This window comes from Centruroides sculpturatus, unplaced genomic scaffold, assembly GCF_000671375.1.
Source record: "Centruroides sculpturatus isolate CEXI.00-Female unplaced genomic scaffold, Cexi_2.0 scaffold951, whole genome shotgun sequence".
NCBI lineage: Eukaryota > Metazoa > Arthropoda > Arachnida > Scorpiones > Buthidae > Centruroides > Centruroides sculpturatus.
Window position 1 is genome coordinate 266803 of NW_019385256.1, and position 23220 is coordinate 290022.

At 27.9% G+C, this 23220-nt stretch overlaps 1 protein-coding gene across 1 annotated transcript in view; it reads left to right on the plus strand.

The window, feature by feature from the left end:
- Positions 1-23220, plus strand: part of LOC111636788 (WW domain-containing adapter protein with coiled-coil-like) — an 81952-nt gene that overhangs the window by 50233 nt on the left and 8499 nt on the right. The window contains exons 7-13 of the mRNA XM_023382120.1: positions 2703-2957; positions 6845-7093; positions 12921-12983; positions 17252-17519; positions 18435-18638; positions 19077-19683; positions 19970-20082. Coding sequence (XP_023237888.1) covers positions 2703-2957; positions 6845-7093; positions 12921-12983; positions 17252-17519; positions 18435-18638; positions 19077-19683; positions 19970-20082 — 1759 coding nt within the window. The remainder of the gene's footprint in view (positions 1-2702; positions 2958-6844; positions 7094-12920; positions 12984-17251; positions 17520-18434; positions 18639-19076; positions 19684-19969; positions 20083-23220) is intronic.

Here is a 23220-nt window from a genome sequence, read left to right on the forward strand (position 1 = left end):
TACAGTAGAGCGTCGTTTATCCGAAGGTCGGTTATCCGAAACGTCGGTTATCCGAAGGAATTCCAGTCAACAAATTTAAATTTTTGCCAGTGCTGTGGCGCTGTAATCTTTGGCTATGTCTTCGGCTACTCAAATATTTTACGTTTTTGATACTAAATTAACTTCTGAAGTATAATTTTTTATTGTTTTTATATTTTTCAATATATTTATTTTGTTAGTACAAAATAAAGAAATAATTTTTAACGATACAATAGTCTTCGTTAGGCTTAACATCGACGAAAATTCAACGCGAAGCGACACGAAACGGAGAAAAATGTCAAGATGGGATAAATTAATATATTTTTTCGTACATAATCGGTTATTCGAAACATCGATCTTCCGAACAACACCAGTCCCCAATTGATTCGGATAATCGATGCTCTACTGTAAATTATAAACAAAAAATTCATTAATATTAGACAGAACTTCATATATGTAGTTACTCTATCAGTTAACATTTTTTCTTCTTCTTTTGCAAGAATTAAATAAAATTTGTAATGTGATTTAATTTGATTTAGTACCAATCTATTATAAATTTTTGATTTTTGATTAAATTCAATCATTCTCTATTTTCTATAATTATATACATGTAAGTTTTTCCAATATCAAAATGTTAACATTACTAAAAAAAAGCTTCATTTTAAACAGCAACAATAAAGAATTATTTAAAATTTTTTACATCTAAAATACATTGTTTATTCAAACATTTAAATTCATGTCAATTTTCAACATCTTGTTAATATTTTGGATTAAGTTTTAGAATGTAGCAAGTCTAATGCTTTTCAAATGCTTCATTATATTTAAATGTTTCTGTATCATTGTTTTGATAACCTTTTCTTTTTTGCTAGTGAGTATTGCATTTGTTTTTATCTTCAGTAATCATTTGTGAGGTAAGGAGAGTCATAATCTTACACTGAAGACATTGAAAAACTAAAATACTCAGTTGCATTGGTTTCAGTAAATCAGACTTTGCAAATTTAGTTTTCAGAAAACAATTTATTCTAAAAGTTTTGCTTAATTCCATAATTTTGCTTTTTCTTTCCTCAAAAAGCTTGTCTGGTAATGTGGAGACTTGCAGGTTTCTGTGTTTTAATTTATGGAAGATTTTTACTAACAATTAAAAAATTAATAAAAATTGCTATATTTAAATAATTAATGAGAAAAAAACACTAATGATGAATCAATGAATTAAGTGTTTTTAATTTCACATTGATTGATTAATGTTTTTTATGTAAGAGACATTTCATTGTTTATTTCATTATCAATAATGGTTTTATATAATTATATTTTTATACAGATAAATATGCAAGTTTTGATATGCATTGACAGTAAAGAAATTTTTTTTAAATTTATTTATTAATATTAAACACAGTATGGTTCCAAATTGACTAATTGTATTTTTTTCATTCATTTTATTGAATATTTTAGTTTTTTAGTATTCATATATTGTAACAACTAGATCAATATGAAATATTTGATTATACTCAGTTTAAAGTTCAATTTTAAATTGTAAAATACTATTTAAAAAATTTCTTTTTGATGTGGAAATAAAAACAATCTTTCTAATATTTTAATAATTTTTCATTAATTATTTAAAATTTAAATAAATTCCAGAATTTAAAGTTTGTATTGGATAATCAGGTTTCTGCTCTATTAGCAAAATATTAGTCAGTTTTAAAATAGATAAAACAGAAGTGGTTTTTATAATATAAAACAAAATCCATTATTAATTAAACCCAACCAACAACATACATACTAGCCAATGTTTATTCAGTAGTTAAAACTCCAGTATGCATTTTGCCAACAAAACAATATTATTCTCTTTGTTAGTTTTAACTTACAATCTACTGTTGGTAGATGCACTATTAATAACCACAGTATAATTATCTTTACGGTGCAGTAAAATTTTTTATTTCTTGAACATTTTTAGTTTTAATTGACCTTCCATGGAAAATTTATAATTCAAAAACATATATATAGATATATTAATTCAAAAATGAACAAAAACATTTTATATATACATTTTATACAAAAACCTTTTATATTTTATACAAAAATCTTTTATATATATATATAAAAGGTTTTTGTTCATTATTTGAATTATAAATTTCCTGAGGAGGGTTGATTTAAGAATTTAAGAGGATTGAAAATGTTTGAGAAATAAACTTTTTTACACTCTTTTCAACTGATACATAACACCATTAAAATCATTATTTCTGCCATCTCCCTTCTTTACAGTGTTGTATGAAACATGATCTACAACCTAAAATTAATAACATAGATATAAATGATACTTACAGTTTTTCAAAAATTACATTAATTTTTTATAATTATCGTCACTGATATTGGCAACCAATCTTGATAACACAATTTCCATTAGAGTATCCTTTTATTGCTGCTGTCCCCTTCCATTAAGCATATTCATTATAATGACATACTAAAATTACAGTCCACTATTCAGTATCTATTACCTTATTCCTACACTTTTCTCCCACATTTCAGCATTACAACCTACTAAAACAGATTGTTTACATACTGTATGTGAATATTTAAACATCCATTATTATTTTATTTAATTAATAAATGCTGTTAAATTGGAATAATAAAACAATATAGTATCTTTTTATTTTTTTTTTAATTGAAAAATTTCTTCCTCTTTCTAGTATCAGAAAAACATTCCACAACAAGTACAGATCGATCATCTCATGCTTATCAGCATCAGCAGCAGCAGCAGCAGCAGCAACAACAACAAACAGCTAAAATTCATAATGAACATGCCCATCCAACTTCTATTACAAATAAAGTTATTACTTCGTCAGTTAGAAGTACAGACCTCGCAGAAAAAGTTGAACTTCATCCTGTTTTGGGAGAAAAATGTGATCGATTTAAGAGAACGGAGAGTAGACGGGGAAGTGAAGGTAAATTTATAATTTTAAATATTGAACTGATATTGAGAAATTCATTATTAAATAAGATTTGTACAACTGATTTGCCACTGATTAAGACATTGAATTATCATTAGAAGTATTTGTAAAAAAAAATTATAGCTCAGAAATATAAATGAAAGGATGTGGGGTTTTTTTTATCATGTTTTGGGCTACAAATAGGATATTGTATTCTTAGATTTGATGCATCAATTGATTAATAATATTAGATATTTAAATTTGTTAATAGTCAAATAAGTTTGGCACTTAGATGGGCATTATTAAAATTAATGAAAATATGACATTTTCAATCATTTGAAATTTTTAAAATATTTTTATCATCAAAAAGTAAAATTTGACAGAAATGATGATTCATATTTAACAATAATAATTTTTTCATTTATCAATTGTTCATTGATAGATTGTATATTATGAAAGAGTTGGTTATATTCAACTATATGCACTACATGCATCTGCTGTTTATTAGTTCATATTTTGATTTTATTCAGAATAAGATTATTATATAATTAAGAATTTACTTTCTGCTGATGGTTTTTAGTTTAATTCAGTTTCTCTTTTAAATTTATAAAGTATGTTTCATATTAGACATTTTACTTCATTACACATGGTTACTTTCTACTTTATGTTTAACTTCATAATGTTTACAGCTATTACTGTAAATTTGCATTATCAATTTAATTAATGGTTGTTTTTCAAATAACTTTTGAATTTAATAATTGTTTGTTTTCACTAGATAAGTGTTTAGTTAGTAGCGAATTTAACAATGATGATAAAATAAATCTTTAATGATTGTAATTCTATCAACCCTATAACCATCTAATGCAGTAAAAATTTCTTCATTTAAATGATTTCAATCATCTTAAACAATCTTCAGGAAATTACTTTCTAAAAGAACAAAAGCCTAACAGTTTATATAGAAGGTATTGATATTTGACTATGGAACACATTTGATGGAACAAATTTTGGTTTTGAAAGCTCATATCAATTATAAATAAATAAATGTATATGTGTATATATTATATTTAAATTGTTATTCAGTACTGCTATGCAGCAACTCTTTCCATGCTCCCAATATTATGTTAACATTCTTGAAATTAATTTCCTGCTCCTTCAGCATAGCTTTTTAAATGTGTGAAGCTTCTGTGTTTTTTATTTATTGTCTTCTCTGCACCCTCCATACTATTTTAGCATGGTTCCATAGAACAGAAACTGATTGGTGGTCAACCAGTAATATATGTTGCTAATGCAGTACTGATCTCATTTTTATGTTTCTTATTTCTCACTGCTACTGACCTCAAAGTAGCCTGTACATAACATAAATCATTTACTCTCCTAATGTGAATTATGGGGATTTTGTATACTCCTGGAACACAGAATGAATCAATCAGCTCTTTGTCATTACAAAGAATCTGTATATGGTAAGATTTCTTTTGAAGATTATCTTTCTCCCTGTAACTCTACTTATCATTTTTGTATATATTAAAGAGGTATGTTATATTATACCACTGTGTGTTCTGTTCTTGTGTCTGCTGTTATCTCTTTCTTCTCCTCTCTCAAACACTTCCTGATTAGATAATCTATATTCTTATGTTTATCAAGGTTTTGATCATAATCAGTGTCTCAAGGTTTTGATATAACCCTTTTCTTATTTCTGTCTTTCATATTTACACAGTACATGTGGGCTCTTATCATAGCTCTGAAAGCTGCCATCTTGTAGTTCATTGGGTCATGGGATGCTCATGGTATGAATAGAAGATTATATATTGGTTTCCTATAGATATTTGTAGTAATTGCCATGCTTTGAGCAGAAGATCAATGTCTAGAAAGTGTGCAGCTGTATCACTTTCTTGTTCCAACTCTATTTTTAATCCATATGGGTTCATATTGATTTGTTGATGATGCTTTCTACATTAGGCTGTCTTCTCCATATTAATAACATGTCATCTATATACCTGGAATAAAGTATGATGTTTTTGTCATATTTGTGTAAGATGCCGCTTTCTAACATCCTTGGAACCATTTCACAGAGCATTCTTGAAAATGGATTTTCCATAGGGACAGCACCAGTCTGTGTGTACAAAGCTCCGTTGACATAAAAGAATTTTAGGGTTGATAATTGTAAAAGTGCAGTTTCTCTGGGAGTAATAAGACGACTGTAATCATAAAATGTTTAACATCAGTTTATTTGTGTCATCATAAATCTCAAATAATGGGAAATTATATTAATATTTCTTTTCAAATTGAATTTTTAAATATCATTTAGAGATATTTGCATATTATTTAAGAAAAAAAAAATTATTTTTTGTTTTAATAGACACCATACAACAACTTGAATGCAATAAAAAGTTGTTGCAACACTTACTATCGGCAATGGCAACAAATTGATTGGATTTTTTTTATCCGCCTCATGATTTGCATGGTCTGTCAAAACCCAATGACAATCAGTGAAACATGAGATAATTTACAGCAAGTTGAAATTTGATATGTTTATTTTTTGTTTTTTTTTGCATCAAATTACATAAAAATAAATATTAAAAATGCAATTTCGTCAATACACAAGGAATTTATATTATTAGATAGAAAACAAAGTGCAGAATTTAATAGAGATATTGTAGTTTTTTTATGCGATAGATAAACTTTAATAATTTTATAATAAAAACACAGGTCTGAGAAACCCTTGCAACAGGCAAGGGCAAAAAGTCTAGCAACTCACCTTTTAAAATAAAACAAATTTCTTTCCAGTGAAATAACTGGGAGAAAATTTGGCTTTTAGCATTTGATTTATGATGAAGTTAGTTACAAGAACTGATTATTACTTAATTTCAAAAAAGTAAAAATAAAATTTGAAATACTTTTATATTTTTATTGTACTGCATTAGATAGTACAATGGAACCTGGTTAAGTTGAATCAATTGGGGAAAATTTCAGACTTAGAGTTAAAAATTTTCAAGTTATGGAGGTTTAGCTAGAAATCAAGATTTTGTTTATTGGTTTATTGGTGATCTGTAATAAACTATCCATATGATATTTCTGTGGGTCTTATGCAGAATCATTGCATCAGTATAATGCTCTGTTGTCCAGAAACTCAAACACATAACCAAATGGTTAAATAAGATATCAAGAAAATCTTTCCTGAATTTTTTGATCTGTTTACTTCTAAGTGTTAAGTCTTACTTTCTAAGTGTTTAGTAAGGATTTTCTAATTGCAATATATTTTTTGCCTAGAATAAATCTTTTTTACTTTTTATCACAAAAATCCAGTCTTTATGATTGTTATATTTTTAAAATGAATTTCTCAAAAATTTATTTATTTATTATGTTAGCTAGTCTGAGAAATCCATCAGTAAACAAAAAGATTATCCAAGAAGATAGGTTTGAATGCCATTTACAGTATGTAGATCACAAATGCTGTATACTGTTTGGAAGCCATCATTCCCTACACATCATCACAGGAAACAACATTTATTTTTAGTCATACATGACTTCTGTGCTTTATAGAAAGTTTCTGATTAGTTTTTCCTAGATGAATGTTAACTATTCTATTTTTAAATTAAAATTCTGGGAAGCTTATGAAAATACTGTTTCAAAATCCCTTGTTCGAGTTAACCAGTTTGATTTAACATGTAAATCTCTATTCTGGATGATCAAGGAAAGAAAATGACTTTAAATAAATGCAAGTTTGAGTTATCCCAGTTCAAGTTAATCAGGTTCCAGTGTATTTGTATTAAGTTGCATAAAATATTTATGTATAAACTTATTTAAAACAATCCATAATTATAAAATGTAGAATGTGTAAAACTTCTGAAAAAAGGTTTATATAGATTATATATATTAATATATTTTGTTCAAAATGATTTTAGCTTCCCAAACACATGACATGGATATATCACCAGGGAGTGGTGATACTCCAACAAGTAATTTACCAGAAGTTTATCAACCAGTGACTGTTTCTCATTCATCACATCTACCTAATCAAACAACTCCTCAAATTTCTCAAACTCAATTATTATCTCCATCACAAGTTACACTAGCAAATCTTCCAAGATTAATATCTCAGCTTGCAGGAACCAAAGGTCTACCAAATCTATCTGAATTATCACCTCAAGATGGTGAGTGTAAATTTTTTTTAAAGTTATTACTAATAATCATAATATCAGTTATCATCATGAACTAGTTAACATATTTATATTGACTATTAAACTAATCTGAATAAATTTATTTGTATCAAATTCTATATTTTGTGGTATTATTGACTAGAATTATAGATTAAAACAAAATAAAAAATATGTAAAAAGACTAAAATGTCTTCACTTTTGCCATGTCTGATCACCAGGAATAAGTCTTCCATGAAAGATAACCTTTCTTTAGAGGCTACATCTCTGCAAAAAACATGCAAAACAGTCTAAAAGTTCTCCAGTGATAAGCCCAAAACAATTAAAAATGCAATATTTTTTATGTATTTTTTTTATTAATGTGTAAATTTGTCAGCCTATATTTTAAAAAGAAATATTAAATTAAAATATTTATTATAGTTACATAATCAAAATATATTTTTTGTAACTGTTTGTCTTTTTTAATTCTCCTGTTGAATAACGATGTCAGATTTGTTTCATTTATAAAAAAAAATATATCAATCATTTTTTTAAGAAGTTGGTTTATTACTTGATAAAATATTTCTGCAAGATTAAAATTAAATCTGAAAAGTGTTACTGTTTTACATTTGATAAATATAATAATAAAAGGTAATAAGAAGCATAGAAATTATTAGATACAATATTTATTCTGATATATATCATGAAATCATAAATAATTATTACATTATAAAAATTTTTAAATTAAAATGCATAAGAAATGAGTGAAGTAAGAAGTGTTTAAAATTGAAAGGGACATTTCAACAAAAAGAATTATAGGTTAATTATAATAATAATATAAGTGAAACATTTGCATTTTGAATTACAATAATTTCATATTAAAGTTAAAATGATAAAATCATTTTAACTTCAATAAATTATCACCTTTTTAAATATTCCAGCAAATATTAATATTTCTAATTCAAGTACAAGTTAATATTTTTATTAATTTCAATATGAAATTTGCAGATAATTTTTAATTATAATTATTTTTAATTTTAAACAAGTAAAACGGCAAGGCCATTTTTGGGGCAAAACTATGTCTCAGAGACTCACTACTAAGCAGGATCACTTCAACACTCATGGCAGGTCTCATTCTTGTTCTCCAATCTTCTTTGGTATCGCTGGTTTTGAGTGTGATTGGTCGAACTTTGCTGGCCATGACCACAAGACATTTTTGGTGAAATTAACCTATCCAATGTTGAAATTCCTCAACGTTGCTTGTCGCCCCGGGTTGAATTTTTATTGATGCCTAACGAAAATTTCCCATTTTTGAAAAAAATAATTGTGGCTATTGTATTGTCTGAAATTAGTTTTTATTTTGCATGAACAAAATAAATATATTAATAAATGTGAAAACAAATTAAAACTAACTTCCAAAATATAATTTTTATATAAAATTATAATGACTAGTGCCATCTAGTTTCAAAAATGTTCCGATGCTGAAATGAGATATCTCAGGTCAGCCGGTCAAGGTGAGCAGGTTTCAACCAGAGAGATGTTGGGAATAACACGAGACAGGTAAACAGATTTTTTTCAAAGATTTGTTTATCAAAATTTGATTTCGCAGCATTTACATTTCCAACTTTCCAGCGAGCAATGCATGCACAAATCTCACACTAGCGACTGTTTGTAGAGTGTTTCCATTTTGTACTTTATTTTGATTTGGTTCTTGAGTATCTACAAGTCTGGTTTTTTGTGTGCATGATTTGGGCACCAAATACTGTGCCAAATTGCAACTCCTGACATGTACTGTACTTCTTCATACTACTAAGGCAAGGTTTGGCAAACTTTTTTGATTGTCGACCCCCTACAAGTTTTCGAAACCTCACATCAACCACCACCAAAAAGTTTGTGTTACAAGTAAAACAAAGTACAGTAAACTCCCGATTATCCAGGCTAATGGTGGGGAGAGGTGGCACGAATAATCCAGAAACACGGATAATCCAAACTATAATTATTTATTTCTAAAATAAACATGTAGATTCACCTTTTTCAAATTTTTCAATTAACGTTAGTTTTTGTTTTATAGTAAGTACAAATTTCTTTCGATTATTAGGAATTTTAAGGGAACTTATCTGAAAATTTAAAAAAACATCTTATTTTACGAAATTTTACACTAAAAGTATTTGTGGGAGAGTTATATCAAATCTTAAATTGTAATACATATTATAACATGCAACTAAACGAAACTGTGTATAAATGTGCTCACTATCATTTTCTCCTTTGAAAAGAAACGTTTGGCATGAAAGAAGCGGCCTAACTAAAATCAGTCCAGCTGACTTCAGATACCCCCACCACCCGCTTCAAACATCTAAATATGAACACTTGCATACTTAGAGGATGCGTAATCGTGAAAACAAGCAACTATTTAAAAAATACATATACATATAATTATTTTTTTAAAATTAAATTCATGCACGGATAATCTGCACACAGATAATCGGGAGTTTACTGTACTTACTATTTTAATACATTTCTTTTAATTTTGCATTTTTTTCATTTATTGTATATTTGTTAATAATAATTTTAGTAACTGACAATCAGTGAGACGGATAAGCTTGATCCTTAGCTCCCCCCTTATCCTTAGCTTAAGCTTAATAATCAACCCCCCCAGTAATGTTATATCGACCCTAAGGATCGATATAGGTCACTTTGGCGACCCTTGCTGTAAGGTGTCCAGTTGTTACAGCACCACAATTTTATAAACAAGACATAATTATATAATTATTTTTAAATTTATAATAATTATTAATTTTAAAATTAATAAAAATAATAAATTGATCAAATTAATTTTTAAAAATAATTATTTAATAATTATCTGCAAATTAGGTATATAAAAGAGGATGTAAAAATGTTGTTTTTATATAAAAAGATGATTAAAAATTATACCATATAAATCTTTTATATTATATTTATAATTTTTAAGTCTGAAATGGCCATAGGGGGAGGTCGGGTAGTACTGGACACCTAAGCTTCTCCTATATTATAAAAAAAATTTTACAGCTCATTTGGTCCAGATTACATTCCATACAAAACTTCATTGTCTTATAAAAACACCTGTTAAAACTCATTTTTCTAAGATAAAAATATTAATCATTTTTACACTTTTTACACCCATTACATTTTTACCAAGTTTAATTTTGTAGGGTTGTATCGGACATGAGAAAAATCTGCAAGAAGAGAATTACTTTTGGTTTCACAAACAACTTTTTATTATTAGGCAGAGTTATTATTGAGAAATTTTTAAAAGTACAAATTACAGATTGTAAAACTAAGTTAATACATGATAAGAAAGTTGTATAAATGAGAAATTTTTAAAATTATCAGTCTGAAAATTTAATTTGTTTTTGCATTTTGTGATTATTTTTTTGGTAATGCAAACATCACATTCATAAAAATATTTGTTTTTTTCAAGATCAGCACAATTTTACATGAGCCCAACCTTCACAAATCCTACACTGAATCCAGTCTTTTTCAAAGGTTTCACCACAGATGATGCAGTGAGTCTCTTGGTCTTCTCTCTTTTCTTGAACTGATTTAGGCATATTTACTTTCTTTGTTTCTCTTTATGTAGATGAGATTTTCCCCCACAGTTTCTCTTAGTTGCATAGATTCTTTCTTTTTCTTTCTTTCCTTTATTCTGCTGTAGTTTACCCATATTGTCTCGTAAAACAAAAACATTCTTTGAGAATATAATTCTCATTTTAATTCAAATTTAAACTGTTTCTGATATAACTCGTAACACCTTTGTCTCATACAAACTGCAACATTGTTGTCCGATACAACACGCAATATATCGATATAACCCACCCAAAACATAAGTTACCACATATGTATTAGTAAGTTTAAAGAGATTTTCAGCCTACAAGTTAAAGAACAATAAATGTTGTTTTCAACAATAAATAAAAAAACAACTTATTCTCATTTTCAGGCAAGCTAAGACAACCAGAAGTTCATTTTTGTTCATTCAAAACACTATTATAACTATCAAATTTTCTGCCACATGTCAACAACACTACTGATTGACTAAACATGGCAGGAATCTGAACTTTCTTTATTCACCCGACATGCTGGTGTCTTCAAAGGTTATGCCACTTGCAGCAAATGTTAGAAACAATGCTAGCTGCTGTCTGACATTCCCCTATCCATTTTATCAGAATTTTTAGTTATGAGGTACTGTACATTACCTTGGATAATAGGAATTCTGTTGTATTTATGAATGTATAGTAGAGCGTCGATTTTCCGAATCAATTGGGGACTGGGGTTGTCCGGATAACTGATTTACGTACGAAAAAATAGTTTAACGTATCCAATGTCGAAATTTTTCTCCGTTGCTGTCGCTTCGCGTTGAATTTTCGCCTAACGAAGACTATTGAATTGTTAAAAATTATTTTTTTATTTTGTACAAACAAAATAAATATATATAAAAATAATAAAAAATTATACTTCAGATGTTAATTTAGTATCAAAAACGTAAAATATTTGAGTAGCCCAAGACATAGCCAAAGATTGAAGCGCCACAGCACTGGCGAAAATTTAAATTTGCCAACTGGAATTCTTTCGGATGATTGACTTTCGGAAAATCAACACTACTGTATTTTAAATATTTAGTGACTATTTTTCATTGAAAATTTTTTAGCTTATTCTACACTTTAGTAAATGTAGTAGCCTAGTACCCTACAAATATCTCAAATATGCTACTCATAGTTTAATCTTATAATCCCAAAAATCAGCCATATTTTACGAAATAAGAGAAAAAGGGTAGTCCAAGGATAAGGTGACCCTTGAAAATGTGTTACTGTAAAAGTAGAAGCATATTGATCAGATCAGAGTTATTCTTGGCCTACTGTTCTCTGATAGCATGGAAGCACTTTGATCTAAACAAACAAGTTCATACATGTATCACAGTTCAGATAGAATTTTCACTTTGAATTTTGAAGTAACTGAATTCCTTAACATGTAAATCTATATCCCTGGCTGGGACAAAAGTACAGTTATGGACTAATAGGATTTCGAATAAACTAGGAAATTTTCTGTATTCCAAATATGTTATTAGCACAGCACTATTGATTATAATGTATGAATGATTCTCTTTTAAGTAAGTCTTCATTGATTATTCTACAATGATTAGAAATCAAAATATAATTGATTTTTGTCTTCTAATTTGTCAAATATAGTGAAAAACTAGTGCCCAAAAAAAGTCCGAAAAGTTTTTTGAGAAAAAATCGTTTTAGTACACTTTTTCATGCCAAAGTACACCTTTTTGCCAAATATGACCACCTAGAACTACTGACTAAACATCATTGTTTTTTATTGAGATATTCTGGTATTTTTATCTGGAGAAAATCTGGAAATGTCAGATAATTTTAAATCATGAAGATGAGTAGGAACCCTGATTTATCAAACTGAAACTTTACACATAATTTAGACACTCAGGAGTACTGAATGAGCATGTGTTTTAGCCATACACTTTGCAGAATGCTACAGTAGAAGACGTTTATCAGTCAATCTAATAATAATCAAACTATTCAAATATAAAAGAATTGAATTAAATCATAGTAATAGCACATTGCCAAACCTCAGATTTAAGTTAAATATTCATCAAATGTCAAATAGAAGATTTTTATAATCAAGGATTATCAGAAGTTTTATTATATATTATGTTACTTCAATCAGTTATGTATATAGTAATTAATTATGCTAAATTTATTGAAATTTCATATACTTATTTAATTATCATCTAATATCAGGAATTCATTTTTCTATATTCATTCATTATAAATTTTAATAAATATATTTTCAGCACTTAGAACAATTCAGCAAGCTTTACAATTAACAAAGCAAGTAACAAGTTTAGCACAGTCAGGTATGTTGTTTTTTATTTAATGATATTTAAAATTTTAACATTTACATTTTGAAATACAATAAGATTGTTAACCATAAAAAGCTTATTAAATGAAAATGATCATTTTTTGTTAAATCCAAATTGTTTTTCAGATTTCACATAAAATGTCATTAACAATTTTGAAATACCTTGCTCTTAATTAAATTTTGTTTTGTTTAGCAATGATTATGTACATTTGAAGTACTGTTACTATGACTATTTAAATATCGGCAGAATTTTTTTCATCTGAAAAAAAAACATTTATATTGAAAACAATAATAATCTAATTAATTTCATTGATTTCATTATTGTGTTGGTCAGTTTAGTTTACACTAATATAAATGGATCAGCTGTCTAGTAAGAAATCCTCTGTACTGTATTATAAGTAAGATCTAAATTTTAATTGTCTTCTATTTCCTTAAAAATTCATAGTAAAGCATTATTTTCTATTCCTTACCTATGTTGTTTCCATTCTAAATTATACATATCTATGGCAGACATTATTGCTGAACCCATTTTTGTATTTGAGTATCAGGGCAAAACTGTTACCTGAATAATCCTGGGTACTCATTTAAAAGATTGTGTATATAACATGAAAAGTGATAAACAAGTAAACACATATTAAATTAAATTATAGTTTCAATTAAAAGCAGCAAAAAAGTTTGAATGTTTTTTTCTAATGAAAACACGTTTTTAATTAATTAATTAATTAAGTCCCGTTTAGTTCTTCGCCTGAGTTAACTCGGGCAGGTTACATAGCGTTACAGAAAACTCAGTTCTTTCGGCTTCCCAATTTTTTTTTGGATCTTTTGAAATGTTTTTTGTCTCCAAATTTTTTCCCGCACGAAAAAATTTTATCGCGATTTTAATCTACCTTTAATGACGCGTGTTTAACAATTAATTGTTTTTTAATGGGAGTTTGATATCAAATTTCATTCATCGTTCTAAAGTTGTAGTGCACCTATTTTCCTTCGGTAAAGTTATTTAAAGCTACTTTCCGATATCAAAAACGACCTCCAATAGTTTTTTAATTTTTTTAATTAATAGATTTTATTATATATAAGTTTAATTAAGTCGAGGGTCAGAAATCACAATAAAAAACGTAATTTTTTAAAAATATTTAAAAATATATGGCCAGCTAGTATTCACCCTACTATAAACCCATCGCCTCCCGAGACTTCTATGAGAATGTCCCGGAAATCCAACTCCAGCTGTGTTCAAGATCATCCAGCTGTGTAAACAATGACTCATCAGCGTTATATTTCACAGAAAGGCAAGACAAAGGAAAATAAAATTTGAAGCTTTTTCTTCAAAATTAACACATTTCTTTCGTTTTTTATCAATTTTAAGTATTTTTATGTTTAATTATATTAATATCAAAAATTACTGGGAACTAAAGGTTAATCATAAAGCATAGCAATCGTAGCTTTTAAAATTTTTTCAATCTTTAAAGTCTTTGCAAACTAAATTATGGAAATAAAATTTGTTAATTTGAGAAATATCTTATTAGAATTACTGAACTATTTAAATTTGGAGGTGTTTTATTAAATAAAAATAATTCATCCTATTGTTAATCCACAATTAATTTAAACTATATATAACATATATATAAACCTACAGTTAACTATATGACTTTGCTAAGGAGGAAAAACTTTTATTTTATGTATTATTTATTAATAAATTCCCCAAACATTAATAAATTGGAAAAATTGATAAAAAAATTTTTATTATCTCTTACTTTATTCTTTGTTTGACATTTAATTTTTATACAAGATTCCTACACACTGGAAAATCAGGGATTTTCATATTTGGAAAATATCATGGAAAGTCAGGGAATTTGTCAAAAAGTGACAAAAAGTCAAGGAATTTGTCTGCTTAGCTGCCTTGTTGACTTTGTTTGTGGAATATGGTTGACCAAGTGTAGCCATCTGCAGGTAGCAAGAAGTAATGCTGCAACCTTTATTACAAATATAGCAGAATTCATTTTTCTATCAATACAAAAAGTCAAGGAATTTGTCTGCTTAGCTGCCTTGTTGACTTTGTTTGTGGAATATGGTTGGCCAAGTGTAGCCATCTGCAGGCAGCAAGAAGTAATGCTGCAACCTTTATTACAAATATAGCAGAATTCATTTTTCTATCAATACAAAAAGTCAAGGAATTTGTCTGCTTAGCTGCCTTGTTGACTTTGTTTGTGGAATATGGTTGGCCAAGTGTAGCCATCTGCAGGCAGCAAGAAGTAATGCTGCAACCTTTATTACAAATATAGCAGAATTCATTTTTCTATCAAAACATTTTTAGTATTAGAAGACACCACTAGATGTACAAATCTGTCTTTTATAAAATTTTTGTGTCTTTCTTATGTGCATAACTGCTTTCCTAATCAGAAATGATTGAAACCATTTTCCAAAAACACTGAAAATTTTTCTGGGCATTTAGTGCTGAACCTTGCACAATTGCATATAATGAATTAATTTTAATTTTATTCATGTAATAAGTGTTACTTATTGTTCTATTGTATTGTAAGAATATATTTTAAAATGACTCAAAATCAGAACTTTAAATCACATCAAATTGTTTAATTTTTTTAAAAATTTCGTTTTAATGTTTTGACAGTTAGTACAAAGGTTTACTTTTACTGACAGATGTTGACATTGGTCCTCTTTCGTCTTCCTCTTTTTCAAAAGAAAACACATCTCGCCGAGTTTCTTGGTATTCTTCATTTGAGAGTTCTTGGACTTCTGCTGTCATATCTGTTTCAGGTTCCATTATAAGCTCTAAAATGCTCTTTATTTCTCAGATGTGATTTTCATTACTCCATTAGTAGCTTGAGACTTCTTGATATAATCTTTCATAGCTAAGATTGTGCCTACTGTAGACCTGTTCAAGCCATACTGCCTAGCAACATCAGACATCTTGTGGCTACTTTCTACCTTGGCTATTATCTCTTACTTGGTTTCTACAGTTCTTGACACTTTTTTTTAGGCTCCATAATATTATCAGTTTCTTTTTTAAATAAAAAGTTCAGAAAAGCATTTACAAAAATTCAGAGAACAGAAATCAACTAGCCCACAAAAAATTATTTAAATGCAAAATTTAAAACCTGGATGAAATTTGGTATTAAAACGTTAACGAATATCCGATGGGACAGTTAAACTTTCACCTTTTGTAAATAAACCCCGATGTAAAACTTAACAAGTGCCCATCTGACAGTCTTGCAAAGACTAAGAAATTATTTGTCAGAAAGGTGAACAAAAAGCTAGAATTACATGGGAGAGTTTCAAAATTCAAAGTACTATCTGATTGGTATCGGGTTGAGCATCGATGTTGATGTCTCCCGCACTCCAAAAGGTTTCAAATTGTTTCCTGAAGACAAGGGAAAATCAATAAGTATTGATTATTTTCCATCGCTTCTTTTTATGTTTGTTCAGTAAAATGTTCGCTATCCAAACTGTTTGTTAACCGATCACCCACTATATATGGTTTTCAGCTTTTTGCAGAAGTTATGTAAATAACAGATAATAGAAAATTTTAAATTATTAAGTTTTTTTAATGACTTTATCAATTTCCATAGTGTTTCATAGTAACATACTGTTCAATATTAATACAAAAAAAGATAGATATTCATAACATATAGTTCTATAAAATGTTTAAAAATAAAATGTAACACATTTTATCATTTCCAACTGCAAATGTACATTCTACATTTGGAAACTTCATTTTTAAATTACATTTAAATGTATAGAATGCTTGTACAGTTGGTGTATTTGTTTTACTGTATTTGTTAACCATTTTTGCTAGAGGATGAGCGTCTAAGATGCTCAAAATCATTAGTGCATAAAAATTAAAGCCAATTGCTTTAATTTTTAAGTGTTAATTTTTTTGGAGAAATAAAGTCTTAAGTGATAACAATAATTATCTAAGCTGGAACTTCTTCAGGACAAGAAACACTAGATACATCTTTCACACCTTTTCCAACACAAAAATATAATAAAACAAGTATTTTATTAAATTTCTATTCTGGAAAGGGTGTGAAAAGTGTCTAAGTGTTTTCTTGTTTATTAAGTGATACATAATATTTATCTAAAGGTAAAGAGTAAAAATTAATATAAAAATTTAATGTACTGATATTAGATAACAGAGAGATCACAAAAAATAGAAATTATTTATGTTTAAAATACATAAAAGCAATAAAATATTTAGCATTAGTAAAGAAATTAATTCAAAATGAAAATTCTATTTAAACTTTTCAGGCAATGTTAGTCGTTCTCCTCATGCATCAGTGACACCATCAGAAAATGCAGCACAGAAATCACAATCTCCATCTATGGTTTCAGGTCATCTATCTCATAATTCTCTCATACAAAATAGTCATAGTCACACTCCACCAACAAGTCATAATTCCAATTATCACTCACAGTACCAACAACATGCACTTCCTCCACCATCAGTAGATGGAAAAATAGATACTGAAAGAGGTCATGTTTCTCCAGCTTCAGATTATAGTAGTCGTTCATCTAGGTGAGCAAAGTATTATTTTAATAAATATAATGTTTAGTTAATTTTGTAAATTAAAATATTATTTAAATCATTTTTAAAGATGGAAATAAACATATGTAATCTAATATATAATTTGCAAGGTTATGTTTGTAGTTGTAGTTACTAAGTTAGATGTTAATATATATTTTTTTTTAATTATTTTTATGAAATATAATTTTATTTATTGTTTTGGAGCATTTGTAGTTTTTAGATATTCTATAATCCATATCGTGTTACAGTTAAAAATATTTTTGTGCAAAAATTTTTAATATATTTATATTTTAATGAAGAATCCAGTCACATAAATTAATGTCATCAATATTTCTAACTTCATTACATGTTCTGTTATCATTGAGTAAAATTCAAAAATAATATGAAGAGAGAACACTATTTGAAACAGAATTAACTACTTTCTTTGTTTTAGTTATTTTTAGATTAAAATGCTGATCTAATTATAAGTTAGCATATTCAATGAAATTTTGAAAGATTATTTTTTAGACAAATTGTCTGGCTGAGATAATTTCAAGTACTAATACACTAACAAGGAGATAAGGCAGGAATTTATGTATTTACAATCTTTATATTTAAGTACATATAGTGCTCTCATATATATGAAAATTGTTAAATTTTTTTTTAATATTTACTCCTGCTGTAATCTTGAAGAAATTATTCTAAAACACTTGCTGAAGAAAGAATTTATTTTTTAAAAAAATCATTACAGTTTACAAAAAAAAGGATATAAAACCTATAATCCATAAAAGTGAAGATTAAACTGTGTATATTTTGCTACAATATTACTTAGATAGATGATCAAACATTATGCTTTGAATTATTTAGCTTATTAATTAATTTTACTTGTAGTTCTATGATAAAAGAAAAGCATTAAAATTTTTTAAGGCATGGTAGTCCAACATCAAGTATCAGCAGTTTACATAGTCTAAGTGGTGGTGGTCCAAGTTCCTTAGTGTCTGCTGTTTTAAAGCCTGTGGTACCATCATTACCACCTTCACTGGCAAATTATTATTCTGAAAATTATATTTCCCATGTGACTGGATGGCAAGCTGATCATGCAGAAAGACAGGTTTGTTTAATTTTTAATATGTTAATTAATACATTTTTAAGGAAAATATAAAAAATAAAATTCTAATTACAAATTAAATACAGTAGACCCCCTAAACACGAAGATACATTCCTCGTTATACGAATTTCGCGTTGTAGGAATCCTTGGGCTGTGATTGGCTCACATATTTGACACGTGTGAAGTTTACAGACTACGGCTGTTTGAAAGGTTTTCTTCCATAAAATTAATCGATTCTAGACTAATTTGACTTAACATTTCCAAAATACGTATATTATTATTATTATTTTATTTTTTTTTGAAATAATTAGTATAAACTACACTATAAACAAAAAATTGTAGGATTACTTACCGAGTGTGCACCATTCGACATCGCTGTTGCTCAAGCTTGTTTTCGTTGCGGAGCAGCNTTCTCTTACTCCTCGTCATTCAAAGGACTATGACAGTGAACATTCTAAAAGAGAACTTTCTCGGGATGCATATTATTCTAAGGATTATCCCGATAAATATTATGAACATAAACGGCACAATTCACGAGAAAGACATTTTCATAGATCTAGATCCAGAACAAGATCTAGAACTTATTCAAGATCTAGATCCCGTTCACGTTCACGATCTAGATCTAGATCTAGATCACGTCGTTATTATCCAGAATATCATTCGCGCTCCAGAAGCAGATCTTACTCACCATTACCACCATCATCATTACATCATCACCACCACCACCACCATCATCATCAGCCTAGATCACGTTCCCGCTCAAGATCATATTCCCCTCATACGCCTTCTGAAAGAAACAGTTCTAATTTATCTAGGAAATATAGTAATCAAGAGAAAGGAAATGTGGAAATATTGAGAAAACCAATATTGCAAAATAGACAAGAAGAATATTCTGAAAATCAAGAATCTAGAAAATTTTCCAATAATTCAAATAGTCCTGAATTAGTTAGAAAATCATTTCAAGATAAGAGTGATTTAGAAATATTTAGGAAAACAGAAATAAATAGGAAAAGATCAATTGAAATTAAGCCACCTAGTATCTGTCCAGAAAGATTTAGCATGGAAAAGGTATATTATGTTTTAAAGCATAATTTTTAGATTTTACATATGTAGAATATTTATATATATATTTTTTCTGACTTGAGAGAAATTATTTAGTTAATTTATTTATAACTAAATGACCTAAAAGTAACTTCTGCCTTTGCATCACATCTTTGTCACAATATATATCAGGGGTTGCCAAAGTGGTTGATATAACATTATTGGGGGTTGATTGAAAAATTGAAACTAAAAACCACAAATATAACTATACATATTATTATGTTTTTGAATATTGTTTCAATGAATATAATAGCACAGTTACCCGTCAATGTATAAAATGGCTACAGATCAAGTCGCACAGGATAAATGGAAATTGCAGAATCCGTGCTGTGGTTCTTACTTACTTGTCAAGCATCCACAGCATTGGTAAGCTTGTGTCTGATTCTCAGTACGCTGATGTTATTAGCACCTCTACAGCTGTTTTTAAGTCGCTGATCGTTTAATTTTAGTATTTCACACATATAGACAATAAATGTAAAAAATTAAAATTAAAATAAATATGAAATTTTAGATGGCCATCTAGCAACATAAATTGAATTTAAACTTCCTGCCATCATCTGATTGGTTAAAAAAATTAATATTCCTAATTGGCTTGCGTCAGAAAAAAGTAGGTGTGACTACTGTAAATCACACTATCACGAGAGCTCCGATACAACCCAGAAAAGCCGACAATATACGTCATCAGTCTAACGGTCCTTGTCTGACCTACTTTTTTTGAAATCAACATTAGAGTAAAACGTAGTAAGACGTAGTAATTTATAGTAAAATGGTCTTTTCTAATATTCGTAGTACTTTGTAAAGTTTGAATTTCGATTTAATAAATACTACTTAGTTTGGAAACATTAAAAATACATAATTAAGTAGGAGAATAATATAAAACTTTATTTTTTAGTGTAATACAATTTACAAAGTCAAAAGCTTGTATATCGTAACATTACAAAAAAAACTAGATTGAAACAAACAAAGTGAACTAATTTAAATAAATACAGTTCATTATACAACTGTTGATACGCTTGCCTTCATTAGTTTCCTCAAACAAATTCGAAAACTTCAGTTAATCTTGTAAATATTTTATGCGCCATTACTATTTGAATGATATAACATTATATAAAGCCTGAATTTTACATAATTTGTAACTGTGATTACAAATATAACTAAAAAATATTTTCAATATAAACACTAGGCCGATATAAACGCTATAAAATTTTTCTCACATTTTCTGATCGAGTAATACATGATACTTTTTGTTATATTAATCTAGCCATATTCTACATATACTTTCTATATTCACATCCATTTAGTTTCATCTAAAATCTACAAACAAATTAATTTCTTAATAAAGAGACTACCTGCTAATTGAAATTTGTATTCTTCTTTCACATTGTTTTACGTAATAGCACTAAATCAATAGAGTTTCTAATGTACAGGCTTATAAACAATAAAAAACATAAATGCTTCAAAATTAGGACTAGATAATTATATGCACAAATAAATTAGTAAGCCAATAATACATACTCTCACTTATATCCAAGTATTATATCCAAAGATCAGTTCTCGCTAATTGTTGAAAATAAATTATTTTTCAACTTTGCTTTCTGTAGCATATTCTGAAACAAGTTCTAAATTCACAGTAAAATTTCCACCTTATATCCATTAAAAACAGTGCATAATGTATCCATCCACGAAATAAAAATTTATTGCAGTGAACTTCAAAAAACTGAGAAACACCAAGGAAACACTAAACCGAACTCTATGAAATCTGGCGCGAACTGATGCATATGGGATAAACTGAAAATACTCCTCAAGTGACCAAAGGTTACATTTTTCTGAATAAATGCTAAAAGCTTTGAAAAATTCTTCCATGAAACCTAAATTTAATTAATACACAATAACTAAATCTGTTTAATAATTAAATTCAGCAGGTTTCATGGAAGAATTTTTCAAAACTTTTAGCGTTTATTCAGAAAAATGTAACCTTTGGTCACGTGAGGAGTATTTTCAGTTTATCCCATATGCATCAGTTCGCGCCAGATTTCGTAGAGTTCGGTTTAGTGTTTCCTTGGTGTTTCTCAGTTTTTTGAAGTTCACTGCGATAAATTTTTATTTCGTGGATGGATACATTATGCGCTGTTTTTAATGGATATAAGGTGGAAATTTTACTGTGAATTTAGAACTTGTTTCAGAATATGCTACAGAAAGCAAAGTTGAAAAATAATTTATTTTCAACAATTAGCGAGAACTGATCTTTGGATATAATACTTGGATATAAGTGAGAGTATGTATTATTGGCTTACTAATTTATTTGTGCATATAATTATCTAGTCCTAATTTTGAAGCATTTATGTTTTTTATTGTTTATAAGCCTGTACATTAGAAACTCTATTGATTTAGTGCTATTACGTAAAACAATGTGAAAGAAGAATACAAATTTCAATTAGCAGGTAGTCTCTTTATTAAGAAATTAATTTGTTTGTAGATTTTAGATGAAACTAAATGGATGTGAATATAGAAAGTATATGTAGAATATGGCTAGATTAATATAACAAAAAGTATCATGTATTACTCGATCAGAAAATGTGAGAAAAATTTTATAGCGTTTATATCGGCCTAGTGTTTATATCGAAAATATTTTTTAGTTATATTTGTAATCACAGTTACAAATTATGTAAAATTCAGGCTTTATATAATGTTATATCATTCAAATAGTAATGGCGCATAAAATATTTACAAGATTAACTGAAGTTTTCGAATTTGTTTGAGGAAACTAATGAAGGCAAGCGTATCAACAGTTGTATAATGAACTGTATTTATTTAAATTAGTTCACTTTGTTTGTTTCAATCTAGATTTTTTTGTAATGTTACGATATACAAGCTTTTGACTTTGTAAATTGTATTATACTAAAAAATAAAGTTTTATATTATTCTCCTACTTAATTATGTATTTTTAATGTTTCCAAACTAAGTAGTAATTATTAAATCGAAATTCAAACTTTACAAAGTACTACGAATATTAGAAAAGACCATTTTACTATAAATTACTACGTCTTACTACGTTTTACTCTAATGTTGATTTCAANTGTACTGTAGCTTACTTTGTTTTACTGTTAGAGAAAGTAGGTCAAACATTAGATTGGTGACGTAGACTGTCGACTTTTTCAGAGTGCATTTGTAAAAGACACTTCCTTGAGAGGAACTCTCTTGGGGAAGTGTCCTTTACAAATGTACTCTGAAAAAGTCGACAGTCTACGACAGTCAAAACAATCAAAAAAATATGGAAATATTTTTATATATTCATCTTTAGATTTATTATATATGTTAAATTAATTCACCAGTATTTAATTTTAAAACAATATTCATCATTGGCATGCATCAGAAAAGAAACTATAACTTTTGTAAAAGACACTTCCCTGAGAGGGTTCCTCTCGGAAAGTGTCTTACATAGGGTGGGCTGTCCATGTGAGTATATTGGAGCTACTGCACAGAGTCAAGGAGCATATATATACG